The sequence below is a fragment of the Equus quagga genome, chromosome 1 (genome assembly GCF_021613505.1).
Source record: "Equus quagga isolate Etosha38 chromosome 1, UCLA_HA_Equagga_1.0, whole genome shotgun sequence".
Classification (NCBI taxonomy): Eukaryota; Metazoa; Chordata; class Mammalia; order Perissodactyla; family Equidae; genus Equus; species Equus quagga.
The window spans coordinates 153014621-153034225 of record NC_060267.1 but is presented as its reverse complement, the minus strand read 5'-3'; the positions used below and the strand labels follow the sequence as shown (position 1 = coordinate 153034225).

The window sequence follows — 19605 nt, the reverse complement described above, 5'->3', positions numbered from 1 at the left end:
TGTTTTCCTCATGATAGGATCCATATTATGTATAGGTTTTTAGAAAGAATACCACAGAGGTGAAGTGCTCTTCTGTTCATATCATATCAGAGTATATCTCTATTTTTGAGAACAAGTGCTCTGGTTAATAGTTGCTGGATGGAGTGGAGAGAGCAGGATCCCGTCAGCTTCAGAACAGATTAAAATAGAGCAGTCTAGGTAATCAGGACAGATGACATGAGGCCAGCAATGGAGCTCCATCTCTTCCAAATAGACCATCAGAATTGAGAGTCAGGACTAAGATTGTATTCCAGGGTTATCCACTAACTAGTCTTAGGGAAGCCAACCACAGTCTACTAGAGTTAGTTTCTTCATCTGTGCAATGTAGAAGTTGATAGCTGAGGCTATTTCTAGTCCTGAAATTATGTGATTCTAAAACTCTGGAGTAGGTTTTCATTAGTCAAATATTCCCTACACTTCCATTTCCTAAGAGGAATGTGTTGTAATGCTGAGCAAGGCACTACCCAAATGTCTGGGTTTTTGCAAAGAGAGATGGCAGGGAGGCCACTCTGATTCACTATTTGGCATTTATGACACTTGTGCCCTAAGAATGTCAAGCACTTGTCAGGAAGAAAACAAATTATAAAAACTAAGAAGAAGATTCACCTTATTCACTCATTTTTGTTCCTGAGACTCACTATTATTCCTTCCATTAAAATGGATTAAGAAGTAAGTGACATAATTTGTTTTTGAAATGTCAGAAGGAGCGCACATTTTAGTACTTTTAAAAATCTTTTAATGTTGACCCTTTGCATAGCTCTCACCGGAAATGAGGATGACTGGCTTGCAACTTTGGATGTTCTAAGTTACCAATAATTTGTACAAAGCCTGTGATTGCAAAACCACAAAAATTTCACAATAGTGGAAATCTCTAATTAACCATAATAAATGACAGGGTGGATTTGTTTTAAATATATGGTTAATAATGCTTATTGCTTTAAGATCATAAATGGAGAGATTCTTTATTGCGGTGAGATAGGCAGGCTGCAAATGGTTTTGCAAAATACCTTTCCACCTCTGCATGTTAAGTCTGACCCAGAACATTCTACTAATATTGGATCAGGCTCTCATTTGATGTAATTTGCTTGTGGGAATTGTATTGGCTGTGAAACTAGCTCCTCTCAGTAGCTATTGTAAAAAAAAAAAAAAAAAAAATTAAAAATCACAATTCTGTGGTGCGTTTCGAATGACTGAAGCCAGTTTCCTAGGCACTGCGACAAGAAAGAATGTCAAACGAAGCTTTAACGTGTACTTATATTTAAACATCAGACCTAACAGAAAACCCTGAAGCTTTATACAGTGATTGGAGCCTTGTAAGAACCTAATTAATGTATCGTCGGGTGAATGGTTGCCCTGGCACGCGAGCTGTTCCAAGGGACACGAGGGGGTTCAGGTACCGCCTAGAAAGAATAGACACAGTTGTAGTGATTCAGTGGCCCATCTGAAAGGGACATGTAAAGGCAGCTTTGTCTGGCGTGCCGTCTTTTCAGACCCACTTGATAATGCTAGTGTCAGTTTCAACTGAAGCGTGTGCCAGATTGCAGATAGCTTGAGCTGGCATTTCAAAGCGGTTAATTGTGAAACTTGAGAAGAAAATGGGCACATTCTTCCTAAGGTGGCTATTCAAATGCAGTCTCTTCCTCCCCAGAGCACCGTGGGTCTCACTTTTGTTCTGTTTCCACATAAAATGCATGAAGAACACTAAGCCTTTCCCCTTGGCAGAGCCTATATTGCTGTCTTTGCTGGGACTGCTTTGCCTTGTTAAAATGTGCCCTGTGTATTAAAATGAAATTGTCACTGCTGGGTGGTACAGCGTAACATGGTTTGACACTAAGCGCCGGCAGCTACAGAAAACAGACTTTTATTGCATTTATTCTTTCAGAGACGAGAGTCTCTAAAGGCCCACTGCAGACATTCACTTAGTTAAATCTGAATGAAGCCAAAGTGAACAATCTACGCGGCTATCTTTGTGTTCGTAGAAACAGCCCCTATCCGGCTTCATATGGCTGTGAAACAGTCTTAAGAAAAGACGATCACACTCAGAATCCAAAAGGGAGGAATGGAGGCTTTCAAATCGGAACAAAAATATTTTAATTGGGTAGGGTGGGTTAGCCACCTGATTTTCTTCTTTAGCTTCCTCTGAATTCCATAAAACAAGTTCCGTAGAATCAACAAACAGACACACACACTAACCCCCACCTGGTTATAGTCTTCGTTTAGAATTCCATGTCATTTTAAGACAAAGAGAAGGGATTTGATTTGTAGGACTTTTGCAAACAAGTTTTAGATTCTTAACTGCCTTTTATCTAGATGAGTACCCAGAGAGAGATTCCAGGGAGGGGGCTCTGGGGCATAAACTTTTCATTCTGGAGCTCTCCTGGAATAAAAATTCCATAAAGTAACATCTGTAGTAATTAAGGGCTTACATTTCCTCTTCCATTCATGTCTCTGCTAGGAAGAAAGGTTATTTTCCCTAAGAGACAATAGATAGTAGATCCTGCGGGAAGAGAAAAAGAGCAGAATTAGAATTCTTTTGTTCCTAGAAATGGAAGTTTCCTATTCAAAAAAAAAAAAAGTTGGAAGACTTACTGTAAAAGATTCCATAGACAGAAAACTTGGAGGAGTTAGGAAAATTGTCCTTAGCTACTCCTAAATATTTGGAATAAGGAAAGATTCATCTGTCCTTTTCAAGCCATACATCTGATTTTGGGGAATTTGTGATTAAGCAGTGAACAAAATGCTATCTTTGTTTTTATTGTTATTTATTAAAATTGCATGTTATTAACCTTAAAGAGTGTTTTTCATTTTAACTTGGTGAAAATGATTCATTTTTCTGATGTTCTTCAAAATAACAATTTTGTGGATCCGTTGGACCATCTGATAAGTCAATGCTAACCTATTGGTATCCTGCGCTCAAATTCGTCAAATTAGTTCCCTGCACTTTCTTGTCATAGCAGGACCACCTGCATAATTTGTGGACCTGGAGAAAGATAAAAGTGCAGGACCTGTTGTTAGGAAATTGTTAAGAATTTTCAGATGGCGACGGCAGAGTTTTAAACCGAGTGCATGCTTGTTCTAAGTGCATAGCTCTGTGGTTCTGCACACGTCTCACACCCTGGAAGTCAGTCCTTCATGGTAGGTAGAGGTTTGCCATGTGTATCAATACAGAAAAATGTGCATCCATCCCATGCTTCATAGGAATGTGCATCAGAAAAGAAATTCTTAAAAATTCAAGAGAAAAATTAATTACAGCTCCTCAAATGGAACGCACTCCTGCTACCATCTTCAAATTCCTTAACGTGATAATTCAGATGCCTTTGTCTGCATTTCTTAGCTTATCTCCAAGAGTTTCCCCATGTGACCCTTCTACTTCAGTCACAACGATCTGCTCACTTCACGGCATCTAAAAGGATGCCGGCTCTCACCTGCCCAGCTTGGCCCCCTACACTAAGTAATCTCTAAGGGCGGTCTGTCTGGCCTTCTGTGCCCCCTTCTCAGTGTTTCCTTGGCTTCTGGAATTCCTTTCACATTTGAATTCTTATAGTTGTAATAAATGTAAAACTTTGGCATTTGTTTACATACATATTTTTTCCTTGTTTCCTCTGCATGTAATATGGTTATGTAATATGATTTTGAAAACACACATAAAATTTAGACGTGGAAAAATTTTACAACTTGGGTCAAAGCACTCCATTCCAAGAAAGCTCACACTAGTAACACAGCAGAAAATCCAGAATTATACTTTGCCTTTTAGACAAATTTCACACATTTCATACACATTCTTTCACATGTATGTGTGCTGTTTCTTAAATGTACTTTTGCCTCTAGTATATTGTTTGTGAAACTTAATATCTTTTAATCAGAATCAACCCTTTAATTTTTATCTTCCCCATCCAATTTTATAAAATAATAAAGGCCAGATATAGTTAATTATTTAGAAAATGTTGCCAAGACTGTTCTACTTAGGATATGGCAACACTGCCAATATTGACATTATGATGTATGGCTCAAAATGTTCGTTCATTAGCTTGTATGTGAAATGCCAAAATTTGGCACAAGAAATCCAGTTTAGGAATATTGATACTTAATATGAAAAATAGAGGATGCCCAAAATTCAAAATTAAGAAAGTTCAGAACCTGAGGGTTGTGTATTTGTCTTCTCCTCTCACATTTGGGACCCCAAATAATTCCCTTTTGCATTGTTCACCCAGTGGGTTTTCAATAAAAGTGTCATGGTGCTGATGACAACACTGCTGTATTAATCATTCCTTTAGGCTGCAAGCAGTTGAAATCAAGCACATCTACTCTCCTTGTTTTGTGGAGTCCCTCAGCAATATAACTTAGTGGTTACAGTATGGTTTTGGTGGCAGACAGGCCTAAGTGAAAAATCCCAGCTCTGCCACTTATTGGCGAGGTGGTTCATCTCTCCAAGTCTTGGCGCCCTCCTTGATAAGAAAAGCAGTAACAAGACCTACCTTTCAGGTTTGCTAATTCAAACATTCAACATATATTTATCGAGCACTTTCAACTGCCAAACATTGCTGTCTGGATTAAGTAAGATAATTCCTATTTATTACCTCTGGGTGAGGACTCAGCACAGAGCCATCCACACAGGCAGCTTTCTACAGTAAGTAATGCCCTCAACAAGGATGAGTTTGTGATGTTCTATCAGACTGGTCATGGTGGTCATGGCAACAGTTGACAAGTCTAGTAAAATTCTCAAATCAAACTTTTCCATGGCTTTCCTGTTTTCCTTTTCCGTTTTATTTTTTTTCTGTGAATATGCGCAACTTCATGAAAGTATATGATCTCTGTTTGCTTCTTTTTCTAGAATGGAGTCTACTGAAAAATGTGAAGTGGTAATTCAGCATTTTAATGGAAAATATCTGAAAACCCCACCAGGCATCCCAGGTAAGAAATACCATTAAGTAATCATTCAATAATGTCTGGACTTATTGCTATTATTAGAATGACTACATGGTAAGGCTTTTGGTTGATCACTGGGAGGGAAAAAAATTACATTTATAAATGTGTGTTTTTTTAATACTATGTAGCAACTCATCTTTCTCAAAACTACTGACCGCTTCTTGGTGATTCTTCTTTGGCCTTTTTTTGAATCTCTGTTGCTAATTCCCTAAAATGAATTAGAAGAAAAACACGGCAAGGAACAGTTATAAATGCACGTTCAGTGAAAGAATTTTGTGACTCATCATTAATATTGGTATCTTGATTGGTATCTAATTTATAGAAAATCTAAACAGTGATACTCATAGTGGAGTCCACAGATTGATGTCAGTTTCCAAACATTTCTTACCAGTCCATGACAAGAAGAGTATAGAAAGTGAGAGTAAGCATTTAGAAACTTTTATAGCAATTTGACATTGTCATTAAATCTGTGTGCATTTCATATTTTACAAAAATATCAGTTACTGACGTATTAAAATTTTTTTTAAAACTTTCCATTCATCAGAGATAGTTTGAGATGCACCAATCAAGACTGTCCCAGGACTTTTCACATTTTCCAAGGCAAAATTATTAAGATTTTATACACATCATAAGGTGATATAACTTTATGCTATTAAGAATTACATTCAATATTAAAGAATTGGATATATCACGTGTCAGGGCTTAAGCTAGAAATACCTCAACTTGATACTAATCTGGTAGTAGTATATATGGAAAATACTTATATTAGATTAGTAAATTTAAAAATATATCTTACTCATGCGTAAAACTATTAAAGATTGAATGAAGTGCTAAAAAGGAAGAACTGCAATAAGTAGATATGGAGATATGTGACTAATGCATGCTGGTTTACTTGTTACTCTTTTGTTTTCGGTGATTGTCAGGGGAGAAATGTGACTCCTTCAGTCTTACGCTATTTTCCCTTTGATCTTTATAAGCTGGGTTTCTGTGGTGTTTGCTATGTGATACGTCGACTGCTTAAAACCCACGGTTAGGGAGCTCAGCAGTTGAGCATTTCTGTGCCCTAAAATATGCTGAAGTTATATAAAAGAGGAAGTCTGAACAAAAAGAGAAATATTTTTGTGGAGGGCTCAGGGTCCTTTGATGACTTGGTTGGTTTGGGGAAGATGTCAGGAAAGGAGAAAGGCCCTTTAGACTGACGCTTGAATGATCTAGAAAATCCAAAGTAGCGTCTCTGGTTAGTCAGAGCTAACACCCAGTGAAGCTGTGCCTCGATTTGGTTAGCTTCCACGCGTAATGTTCCCTTGAGAACTGACTGCTTTTTGATCCAATTGGAGACATATGGTGTTGTTAAGAAAAGAGTTAACAGTTTTCATCTCAGCATGTAAGCTGCCCTTGCATTTTAAGAGAAACACAATTTTTTTTCTTTTAGCATAAAAGACACTTTAAGAAACTTTGCTCAGACCCATCATTGAATAAAAAAGTTGCGTTTTTTTAGATGATTTTCCCCTTATTTATCCCATTTTATCCACAGATGCCTATCTATATAGAAGGCAAACTAGATGTGAGTTAATATAATTATATAAAAAATTCAAGAATGAGCAAATTATGTAGAAATTATTGTTGATTCAAGTTTTAATACAAGTCTCAGTTTTCTGGGTTTCTTCCTCTTCAGAAAAAGACATTGAAATCCTTCTTGATTTGATTGACTAGAAACTGTTTTATTTGGTTTTCCCTATAAAACATACAGCTGACTAATACAATTTAATGGTAAAGACAAAGAAAGTTACTACAAATCCCCAAATGTCTGGGCATTCTTCCTGAATACGCAGGCTGTGATATCAACCTATCTAATATCATAGCTACACCCAATGGAAACATTGTGAATAGCAAGAACTTGGTTATGAGTTTCTCACTCACTTTTATCTCATGGGAATCTGAGAGGCAGAAAAAATTATGCTCAGTTATAAAACTCTTAAGAGATATGACTTTATGCTTCTGAGATTTGCACTCAACATAATAGAATAAATATACGATATTGATCATCATCAGTACTTGAATTTACTTATTTATGCATTAGAAGCCAAGTAGAGTTTAATAAAGCCTTCAAATGCTAACAGAAAATATCTAATCTTTGATGTTTAAGTCTGATATGGACTAAAAGAGGCCATAAAGCAAGATGTGGGTATTTTGGAAGGTACAGTAATAAAATACCCTAATTGGGTACTATTACTAAGTCAAGACAGGTATAACAAAATTTGGGTGTATGCTGTTTGCCTTCATGCATCCTCATTGCTTATTTGTAGTAGATGATTGAAATCTTATTTTCAGAAACTCATATCTTAATCCAATTTCGTATTCCATCTTGAAGACTATGAGTGGGATGTCACTCTGAGCCAGATATCAGATTGGAAACAATTTCTTTGATATTTTCAAAAGAAATGTCTGATTTCCTAACTTTTTTAATAGTAATATATCTTCAAAGAGACTGTTCATGCTTGTGGGTATACTAATTAAAACCAACTATAATTGATTTGACCCACCTGCAACTAAAATAGAATTCAAAAAATTGAAAATTTTCAGTGTTCCACGTTATCAAGATTTGGCATCTTTGAATTCAGAAGTTTGTGGTTTTATAGAACTCACATTGATGGTTTCAGTGTAATGCTTTAAGGTCGTATGACTGAAGGACCTACAATGATCCAATAATGGCCTGAGATTCTCAAGCACTAAGAAAGCTGTTGAAAAGATCCTGTGTTAAGTCAATCATCTTCTTCTCATGCTAGAGCCCTGCTTTTAACCTTACTCTAAGGAGGTAGAGAACAATTGGTACCAAATTTCCATTCTTTACTTCTCCATTTAGGGATATCTTGGGGAAATGTACACATGTCATTGGGCAAATATAGTGCTATTTTATTTTCTGTCACTCTTGACGATGATTCCCCTTAAGGGAGGTGCAAAGTTAATTATTTTCCTGAGATGATCCTCTAGTTTCCAAATACCCTATTGTGCCATTTCTCTAAAAGAACAGGAAAAAAAAATCCACTTCCAACCAAAACTTTGACATTGCTTTGAATTCAAGTTCTAAAGACACCATAGTTAAGGATATCTGCCAGGACTTATGACATTGACCACATTTATGTTGCTGCCTCCATTTTGATCTGAGTCATTCTAGGAACAATTTACTCAATAAACAGGATTCGTGATGGTATTTAGTTTTGATTCCTGACAGATTATGTGCGTTGAAAGGAAACTTTGTAGATATCTTCTTTTGGCTCATACTTTCGCTCTCTGGGCTCCTCCTATTTGTTCATAAAATATCTAATTTTAATGAATACATCATGGATAGTTAATGTCTACTAGAGCCTCCCAGAAGTAGTTCTGTTCACTCTGGATTATAACGTTATCCCCAGATTTTGGTTACCTGGATCAATGAAGCTAAATATACATGGAAAAAATAAAATTATTGGAGTTCTGGTATATAAGTATAGGAAATTAACAAAAATTAGAGGGCTGTGTTGCCTCTAGCAGGTGGGAAGGAGAAGCCAAAGACACAATGTCAATCATTGTGCCACCCATAGAGAGAGATCATCCAGTATTTTCTCCCTCCCCTAGAGGGAAAAGAAAACACAGTGTTCCATAAATGTTGCATGTCCTACATATTGATCTTGATGTTTTCTGGACAAAGTGAAGGATCATTAGTTGCTTGTCTGCCTAACTCAGACATTTCTTTGTCCCGTAATGAATTGCACAGCAATGTTGTGCAGCCCCAAAGTGTTCCATTTTCAAACCTCTGGCAAAAGCAAAGTGTAAGTTCCCAGACACTTCAGGTATCTGTAGGGCATAGACTTGAAAGGCTCACTTTCAAAGATCCCCCGGAGCAGAGTGATGCACCGTGCGGAAAAGGCTTCCACGTGTAAGGACATGTATTGATGAACGGAACACACAGGCTAGTTTGTAGAAAAATAAATCACGTTTTGCTCTCAAACTAGACTTTTTCCCATAAGCACATGTTTCTATCAGTAGAGTAGTCTTTCCAGAAGAAAATGGAATGACCCACTTTTAGTATGATTTCTTACTCTTTAGATAATTATTTCTAATCCTAATTGAACTCCAAGAAGTAGAGAAGGGTCGAGAGAAAGCTTACCACATTTGGGATCTTTTTAATTTTAATGAATCTTGTGACCAACATAAATTTGGACAAATAATTAAATGAAAAGAAATTATGTTTTTCTAATAAATCAAGTAAAACTGTATGCCTTCTTGATACTTTGACATATACGTTTACTACTGAGTGTTTATGTAAATAAAAACTGTGTAAGATTGTGGATATATATCTATACCTCATGGGAGCTCCAGAGCAAAATATCAACAACATACTTCAGTGAAATTTGTATTAAAAGACATGGTTCAAAATTCCAAATATGTAAGCAATAGACTTAGAGATTTTTATTTATCAGTGAAAAATATCACAGAACCTCCCAACCGGCATTTCCTCAGTGGTACCCATCTATTCAGTCCACAAGGGAAACTATACTTCAGTAAGAGGCAACAAATAGAAAAACCTTATGATGTACAGTTTAGCAAAAACATACCTCTATAGTTATACTGAGGTGAAGCATTGCCTAACGCTGCGTTTTTCATCTTTGTGAAACTAAAACATCATTTACATAATAAACTTTGCAAACACTAAAGCCCCAAACTGGGTATCAGTTTAGATTTCTCATTAAGAGGACTTTTGCAATACTTAGAGCTACTTTCTGTGAAGTAATATTTAATGTTAGTGATGCCTTCTAGATTATTTCTGTGTACCAAACACATAATTAGTTGCTTCATGATGAAACACCGTTGGAATATTATTAATGAACTTCACAGAGCAGCCTGACAACTTCATGGTCAATAGGACCTTTGAGTCTGTAGGGATTCTATGGATGTGGACTTGATCAATCGTTTCACAACCTTCCTATGGAGCCATACACACCTGATACTGTGAAGGTAGTCACGTTATGAATTGGTAACTGATTAGGTAGGGGAGAAAGGAGGCAGAGATGATTGCATTTCTAAATCTGGATAATGAGAAGCCAGATAGAGAAGGTACAGGGGATCATCTTCAGGAGATTAGAAATGATTGGAATGGTTTGTGCCCTGTGCTACATCCCCTCTTTCCACTGTGACTGCAGCTGCAGGTGAGATGAGCAGTCTCCGTGCACCCTGGAAGGATCCCATCTCAAGCATCAACCACTTGTCTCCACATTTCCAGCTCAGGGAAAAATCTATAAAAGCTCACTCAAACCGACATAGGTTTTTTGCAAACTCTGAGAGAGTTATCACTCCCTGGGACAACCCTCAATCAATGGGATATGGGAGTCAGTGGATAAGATTGGGCCTCTCGCTCTTTGGAAGGACAATTCTCAGTCACATTCTACAGGGTTCCTTAGAGGGTTGCCCACAGTGGTAACAAGCTCAATGAGGCACATTTTATTGGCTTTTCTTTCTTCCTTGCCTTTTTTTTTTTTCCTTTTCTATCATATCTGCTTCCTGGCATCAGCTCTCAATTAAACTACCTTGCCCTGGGCTCTGATTTGGGGGAACTAGAATTAAGGTGGGTGTTCCAGGAATTGTGATGGGGAACAATATTTTGATTGAAAACTTCTGGCCATAGAAGAAGGTAGACCCAGCTAAAGTAGTAAAGTGAATTTCAAGGCCCAAATATATTGTTTTCATGACTTTGTTTTTTTTATAGCAGCATTTATGAATCACACATTAGGGATGATTAAGGCAAATATTAGCGGTAGTAGACAGATGGTAGTCAGGGTATACATTTAGCAAGAAAGATATGAAAGAACTTCAGGACAAAGTGCCATCAGTGACATGGCTGACCTTAGAACAGCTGACGACGTAAAGAGGTGGATGGTTGATGAAAATGGGAAGGGAATGAGGGACTGGGAAACAGTTGCAATGCCAGCATAGAAAATTATGGTCACAGAGAAAGGAATCTGTCAGGTTTTGGTCTTGGGTAACGTAGAGGGGTGGGTGTTGATAGTAAGGTCCAGTGTGCCAATGCCTGTAGTTGGAGCACGTGAACTGGAGATGATCTTTAGCTGAGCAATTGGAGGCTTCTGATTAGAATGATGGAAGGTTTTTCAACAATACTGTAGATTTCCTCACTTAATCTCATACTTCTCTTGACTTTCTCTGAAGTTCTCATCTTCATAGGAACAGGTTAGAGAGTATGAACAGTGCTGAAGTAACTTTTTGTTTATTTATTTGATTCTGAAAACCATGTTTTTTTTTTTTTTTCTTTCTTGTGCTTCAATGGCTATTGCTTAGCTCAGGGTAGAGTCTCAATAAACGTTCTTTGGCATTGCTGCACAATTTCACGAATGAAATAACCCTCGTACTTATATTTGCTTTGAGTGAACTTTCTGGGGATGTATGGGGGATTCGCAGCTCCTGTGTCGTCACCAAACTTGGTGGAAAACATCGAGAGAAGTCTTTTCATAGTTTTTGGCGAGAATTCTCTACAACACATTTGTATATCTAAATATACAAAGAGAGAGAGTTCAACATTCACATGAAAAAGAAACTAATTTTGATTGAGAAAGATTCTAGTTACCTTTCGAGAAGCCTCATTTTTCCAAGACTGCCTTTCGGCGTGTTATGCTGGCATTCTAATTGTTATTTCTTTAAAGAATTCATTCTTGGATGATGCACTGATGATTTTCTTTTCTGAACATGGCAAATGGTCTTGCCTAATTTATGTCAAAATAATGTCTAGATCTTACCTTCTTGCCACTGGATCTAGTTGAGCTCTGTTACTATACTGCACTTTTGCCTCTTTTTTTTCTCTTCTTCACATAAAAATGTGAATATCTTGAGAATAAATAGAAAAGAGAGTTTCTTAGTTTATGCTTTTGGCCCTTTTGGCATAGTGTTGCTTCTCCCTGCCTAGAATTACCATATTGGCTTAATATTCCTATTAAAATATAACAATATAATAAAATCTATAGTGTTTAACCAATATGATATGCTCAATATGCTTTGCTGACCATATATTTTCTATAATTATGCGTAAACACTAATAAAATTTGTCTGGAGTATCAACCTGGCCCCAGAATTTGGTTTTCTTTTTTTTGAGGAAGAGTAGCCCTGAGCTGACAACTGCTGCCAATCCTCCTCTTTTTGCTGAGGAAGACTGGCCCTGAGCTAACATCTGTGCCCATCTTCCTCTGTATGTGGGATGCCTGCCACAGCATGGCTTGATAAGTGGTGCATAAGTCCACACACAGGATCCAAACGGGCGAACCCTGGGCAGCTGAAGTGGAACATGGGAATTTAACTGCTGCACCACTGGGCCAGCCCAATTTGATTTTTTTTTTTTTAATGTCTTTTTCCTTCTTCTCCTCAAAGCCTCCCAGTACATAGTTGTGTATTTTAGTTATGGGTCCTTCTAGTTGTGGCATGTGGGACGCTGCCTCAGCATGGCCTAATGACTGATGCCATGTCCGCACCCAGGATCCAAACCAGCGAAACCCTGGGCCACCGAAGTAGAGCACGCAAACTAAACCACTCACACGTGGGGCCAGCCCCTGATTTTTTAAAGGAGTCATAATTTCCTGGAATAGAGAAGAGGGATAAAGAGGTTTTCTATACATCTCCAGAATCACAAGCCATTCATTTATTATTTCTAAAATAATAATTCCATTCAGGTTTTCAAAACTTCTACATTGAAGATTTCACAGAAAAACTTAGAAAACAAAGTATAAAACCTTAATTTTATTTCTAAGACAATGTTGGGCTTTGCCTTCTGTCAGCATCACTAATGAGTAGTTAAACCATTTAGTGTCTGTCCGAATGAGTCCTATTAGCAAGCAAAGAGGGTTGAGTGGCTTAAGACCAATTAAGACATAAGCCATAGAAACCAAGCTCTGAATAATTAAGTGCTTAGTGCATTTCCAAATCTAGAATCTCATTAATAGGATTGATTTAAAAACACATTCTAACCAATTTTTGGATAAATGGGTAGTATCCTGAATTAAAGAATTGCCACTCTGTCCCAATAACCATCAAGAAGTCTGCCATGCACATAACTCATTATTTATGATCTAATTTTTCAGAATGAAAAGTCAACAAAATTTAAGAAAATATTTTAAGAGGAATATGAATGAAAACACTCATTAGGCAAGCTCTGAACCAGCCATCATTTGTTTATCTTATAACTGTTTCCTCTGATTTCTTACCTCTTTAAGCCTGTGAATGATGAATCAATTAGTTTACTATTATTTTAGTCATTTTTCAATACAGAAAGAGAAATCTTTCATAGGAAATTGACATTTCTATGATTTTCTATGATCTTTTTTTAGACTTCATATATTTCAAAGACACATTTGTCCCACCAGATTGTACATTTTCTGAGAAAGAACTTTCATGTTTATTTTTCCCTTTACCCTTAAACAATTTGCCTGTAAACTCTTTGAATGCAAAGATTGCACCTTGCTATTTATTTTATGTTTCAGGATCTAACCCAATGCCTGTCACAGAAGAGGACTAGTAATTATTTGTTAAATAGGTAAATATCTACTTGTGGTAGGTAGAATAATGCTCCCCCTAGCCCAAAGATCTCTCAGTCCTAATCCCCACAACCTCTGAATATGTTAGGGTACATGGCAAAGAGAAATTAAGGTTGCAATTTGAATTGTTTGCAAATAAACTGACCTTAAAGTAGGGAAACTATTCTGGATTATCTGGGTGGGTCCAATGTAATCACAAGGGTCCTTCAAGGTGGAGGAGAGAGGCAGAGGAGGAGATCAGAATGACGCAATGTGAAAAATACTTGATGCACCATTGCTGGCCTTGAAGATGGAGGAATGTGGGCAACCACTGGAAGCTAAAAAGGCAAGGAATTCAATTCTTTCCCAAAGCCTCCAGAAAGGAACTCAGCCTTCTTGACATCATGATTTTAGCCCAGTTGGATCTGTGTCGGACTTCTGACCTATGAGAGCCACAAGATAGAAAATTTGTGTCGTGTTATGCCCCTAAATTTTTTTTTTTCTGCTTTTTCTCCCCAAATCCCCTAAGTACATAGTCGTATATCCTAATTGTGGGTCCTTCTAGTTGTGGCATGTGGGACGCTGCCTCAGCGTGGCCTAATGAGTGGTGCCATGTCCATGCCCATGATCCAAACGGGCGAAACCCTGGGCCACCGCAGTGGAGCCCGCAAACTTAACCACTTGGCCATGGGGCCAGCCCCTTGTTAATTTTTTATAGCAGCAAAACAAAACTAATAAACTGGTATAAAGGTTGTTTCAAGTGAATATAATCCAAACTATTTCTTTTTTTTTTTCTTACAACGGTGGCCAATCTTACTTTTTTCTTCTTCTTCTTCTCCCCAGAGCCCCCCAGTACATAGTTGTATATTCTGGTTGTGCTGTGTGGGACGCTGCCTCAGCATGACCTGATGAGCAGTGCCGTGTCAGCGCCCAGGATCCGAACCAGTGAAACCCTGGGAACTTAACCACTCGGCCACAGGGCTGGCCCCCAGACTATTTCTTAATTACATTACTGAACAGCCACTGGAGAACTTTCATAGCTTCTCCTATTTTTAACTTCTTTGTATCATTTGGGGTGCTTGTATGGTATATAGGAAAAAACTATCTTGTTAATTACTTTGACTTTACAGTTTCTTTATACCTTCTCATAAGGATGTATTAGAATGGAACTCTGTTAAACATCTAAAAGATAGTCTTTGGGGATGGGTCTTTAGATTTCAGAGCACCTTATTTATGACCCAAAGAAATCAAATATTAATTCAACACATCTAGTTCCATAAACTATGCCAGGGAAAGTATACCAATTGTAAATCTAAATTTACGCAAATGTGTGTCTCTTAGGTCTAAACCTTAATACTTGCTTTCAATAAATCCTGTTATTGAAAAATCACTAGGGCTTAGAAGAGCTCATAGAGGTTATATAGCTGATATTAGCTTTAAGGTTTAGATGATTATATCTAAAGCATAGATGATGTTCCTATTCCAATTTGCTGTCCCATGAAGTAAACAGTATCCTAAAGCTTTGAATGGTTGAGTCCTATATGAAAGCTTAGTTTTGAGACACAAAGTGAAAATCCAGGGAGGTACTATGGATACTTATATGTGTGAACAAAAATATGTAAACAATACTTATTATTCAAGTGATTAAAAAACTTTCAGTGAATTTGCAAAAATGTATTTTCAGCCAAAGGTGTATTATAAGATTAGGAGGTTATAAATATGAAAACATAATCATTTTCTCTGGAACTGATAGTGGGACTTATTTTGGACCAGAAGTTTTTATCAAACAGTTTTACTAGTTGAGTCACTGAAATGTTCTGAAGCAAAACAACTCAACAATTTAAGTTGATATCTAGCTGTTTGGTATTAGCGCAGATGTTGGCACTCCCAGAGTGCTTGCCCGACTTCCATGAGCCAGCCCCTACGTCTCTCTTTCTATGTGGACTGCCCTCAGCTTGGGGCAGCTTGTTTTGCCTATGTGGAATGAGTCAGAAGTGCCTGGGAACTTAGGTCTCCGTGGTTGGGGCAGCCCTTAAACAGTGATTGACAGGTATTGGGGTATCTGTATTCTAGTTCTTTTACTCCTCGTGAGAACACCCTGAGTGTGACCTTCACTATCTACAGTCTCCCTGACTTCCCTGGAGGCAGACATACTAGACACGCTCTAAGTAAGGTAGCAGTTGTTGATAGGTAACAGGCTGCTCTGGAAAAAACATAGATAGCTTGATTGGTGATAAGACGTTTGTAGTGGTAGACAGCATTTCGATCATGTGTTCTGTGAGTGAGTAGGTCACTGGTTGGTAGTAAGATTTAACTAATCATAATATGTCTTGATAAAGCTCCATTCAAAGGAAACAAAATTGTACCAATATATAAGACAATGGGGTTTTAATAGAAAAATTCTTAAAGTACAAAAGCATTGAAGTCAAATACTGAAACTAACCTATTTTTATGTGCAATCACTTTAAGATGGCACAGTGTGTTTGAGCCAAATGGTGGTCCAGAGACTTTTGGGGTCCCTGAGATTCCTCCAGTGGTCTGCAAGGTCAAAATATTTTCATAAAACTGACATATTGTTTGCCTTTTTCACTATGATTCTCTCATGAGTGTAGAGTGGAGTTTCCCAGAGGCTACGTCATGTGTGATATGGCAGCAGATTGAATGTAGAAGCAGAAATGAGAATCCAGCTGCCTTCTATTAAGCCAGAAATTGCAGAGATTTGCAAAAATATAAAACAAAGCCTCTCTTTATTTATTTTGGTTTGGAAAATACTTTTTATAAAAATATATTACTTATCATGGAATGGGTTCATTATTGCTATTTTAAAATAAATTAAGGAAACATCTAAAAATTTCGATTTTATTTCCTAAAATGGTCAATATCAATAGATATAACCTATGTAAAGAAAAGCTCTCTAGGGACTTCATTAATTTTTAAGAGTGTAAAGAGGTCCTAAGAAAAATAAAAAACAACAACTTTGAATATTCTTGTTACAGAGTAAAATTCAAGATTCAAACCCATTTATCTTCTCACAATTAGAAAAAAGTAAGGAAGATACCAGGATAAAGATGAAGTTTAAAATATCCTTTCAGGCCGGCCTGGTGGTGCAGTCGTTAAGTTCACACATTCTGCTTCGGTGGCCCGGAGTTGCCGGTTCAGATCCTGGGTGCGGACATGGCACCCCTAAGCAAGCCATGCTGTGGTAGGCGTCCCACATATAAAGTAGAGGAAGATGGGCACGGATGTTAGCTCAGGGCCAGTCTTCCTCAACAAAAAGAGGAGGATTGGCAGCAGATGTTAGCTCGGGGCTAATCTTCTTAAAAAAAAAAAATATCCTCTCATCCTTCTGATCTCATTTTGAAAACCTAGTTGTATTCTAGAAAGCTATTTTAAGTAGAGGCATTAAGAAATAAATTTCTGTTAAATGAATTACACTACAATTTTTTGGGAAACAAGCATGCAGATACCTTAATCTATAGTGCATGTATTGTTTTGTTTTCTCAAATGCAGAGGCAATGCTTATTCTTCTGAACATTTGCATTATTATTTTATTAGCAAATAGTATATTGTTGGACAGAGTAGGAGAATGTTTCATTGAAACAATGTGTATACACAGCATTGGTGAGATGCCGGGATGGTGGGAATGGAACGGTGTAAGTTGTGAGTGGCATGTGAGTCTACCAGAATTTAGGGAGAGTCTAATATCTAAGAACTAGAAGGCTAACCACATATGTGACGTGGGAATTATGTTATCGTAATAAGAACCATTCTGTATCGTTTCTTTTGGTCACTGCTAATTTCGTGTAGTGCTCATCTTACACCTGGCCTGCACCATCGAGTTCTATTCACCATGTGGGATGCATCTTATACAGGCTTCCAGGTTTGCTAGTTGCAGTAAATAATAATGTTAATATAATAATTATTATAATATTATAAATATAATTATCATATACTTATATATAATTTAATGTTATAAATATAATAATATTAGTATATTATTATTATATTGTAAACTAACATGTAAGTAATTAAACATTGTATACTATTAGCGTTCACATGAAATCTTTCTTTTTTCATTTTCAGAAATAGTAAAGTCTCCTATCATGGAGTCTGAAAATCATGATTTCTTTAATCTTGTTGCCTCTTAACCTAACATGAAAGATGTCTAAGGAAAGTAGTTGTCTAGTCATCCTTAGTAACTGGTTATAATTTTAAGCCAATGAATCCATGTAATAGATGAAAGAATTTAAGATAAAATTTCTCCTATGATTTATTTTGAAAAGACACAATTTAATATGTGTTTACATTCTTTGACAGCCCCTTCATTTCTCTCATCCCAAGGACAAGTGTTTTGCATCTTTGCTGCATCTATATGATGTTAAAGAAGAGAGCAACATCCACCTGGTTTATGATACGCTTTCTATGGGAGGCTCATGGCTGGGATACTTTTTTTCCTCTGTGAGTTTAATAGGTGGGAGAACACATATTATGGAGAAAACCGTCTCCTCCTTTGGAGGCAGATGGATCTTGGCTTGAGTTTTGGCTCTGTCTCTTTTTTAACTTTTGAACCTAGGCAAGTTATTTAGCCTCTTGCCATGTTCTTGATGGAACCTAATGTTTCTTTTAGATGTTTATAGTATCTCCTTTACAAAAGTGTTGCTAGAATTAACTAAGAGATTTTGTACAGCTTCACAAAAGTTCTCACAGGAAATGGTAGACATTACCATTATTAGTAGCAGCTGTTAGCATCATGAGAATCATTTCAACAACATCCACCCTTTAGGCTGGAAATATAATGTAAATATATAAATATAATTTAACTGTTGAGGTCTATGAACTACAGTCATGGATGGGCATTATCTGTTAGGTGGAGTATATAAGGTGTACCTTGCTTAAAACTAAGTTAAGACCACCCTTCAATTTTAAACATTTTGCACACGGTTGCCATATCTCATTCTAGAATGGTATCCAATTGATTAAAATTGTCCAGATTGGAGCTCAATAGTTTTCTGGAATGATTGGAAAGAGTATAGCATCGGATAAATATTTACCTGAAATTTGCTCTGGTGACTCCTAGATTCATAAACACGTGTCACATTTCTGATAGGACCAAGATGGCCATGTTAATACAGAGGATCGTTATTTTAAGTAAAACAACTACAAAAGCATGTACGATCTCAAACTTCTTGTAATGCTTTCTCAGCACATCTTTGTACCTCCAGTTCACAGGGCCTAGAATCCCATTCTTCTACCCTCATTTCTCAAAGAAATTCTGCTCAAAAATAAATACATTTTTCATGCAGATTTTCCTGATTTTCAACTCCCCTGCTCTTAACTCTTTTGCATCACATTGAATTGTTTTCTCCTATATTGGGTGTCCATCTGTGATATGTAGCCTCATGTGGCAATTGCTGTATACTTACCTTATCCCACTGGATGCTAGAATTATGCCTTTTTTAGCCTCATGTCTCCTCCAGTGACTAGCATTTGTATGTAAGAAATGCTTGATATGCACACAGAATTGAATTTTAAAAAGTTGAACACATTATTCCAGTGTGATTTCTTAAAACTGTCTTAATATTCTCTTGAAGTAATGCATTCAATTAGTAAATGCTTATAAAGTCAATGCAAAAACCATCAATTGTGATGATTCCATATAGAAATATTTTGCATAATATGTTCCTCTTTGTAAGTTTTAAAATATTTAAATCTCAAAAGCTTTCTTTGGGATTGAAGACAATGTTCAAAAGCACAAGAATCATTTTCTTTCTTTAAATTATCTTTCCATTCTACCTTCTATTTTCCATTGCTCCTGTCTCCAGCTTAGAAAAAAAAGAGAAAAATTAATGGCCTATGGAAATTAAAAGAAGCAAAAAGAATATAAAATAAATGTGTTGGAACACCAAACATCCTGTTGGTTGTTAGCATTAACTCTACAACTAGCAATTAGACATATTTTTTTTCTAATTAAAATCCTTTGAGAACACAGCTCTAGTCTTTTCAAAGGTTTCTCTTGTCCTAAAGCTTCCTGCAGGTTCTGTCCTCATAGTGCATGGGGGCTGTCGTGCCTTGCGCCATCAGTGGAATGGAT

General features: G+C 36.9%; 1 protein-coding gene across 13 annotated transcripts in view; it reads left to right on the top strand.

Moving 5' to 3' along the window:
* Positions 1-19605, top strand: part of RBMS3 (RNA binding motif single stranded interacting protein 3) — a 1258536-nt gene that overhangs the window by 1026708 nt on the left and 212223 nt on the right. For all 13 annotated transcript variants that reach the window (XM_046665635.1, XM_046665620.1, XM_046665611.1 and 10 more), the window contains one exon: positions 4871-4950. In XM_046665635.1, the coding sequence (XP_046521591.1) occupies positions 4871-4950 (80 nt within the window). The remainder of the gene's footprint in view (positions 1-4870; positions 4951-19605) is intronic.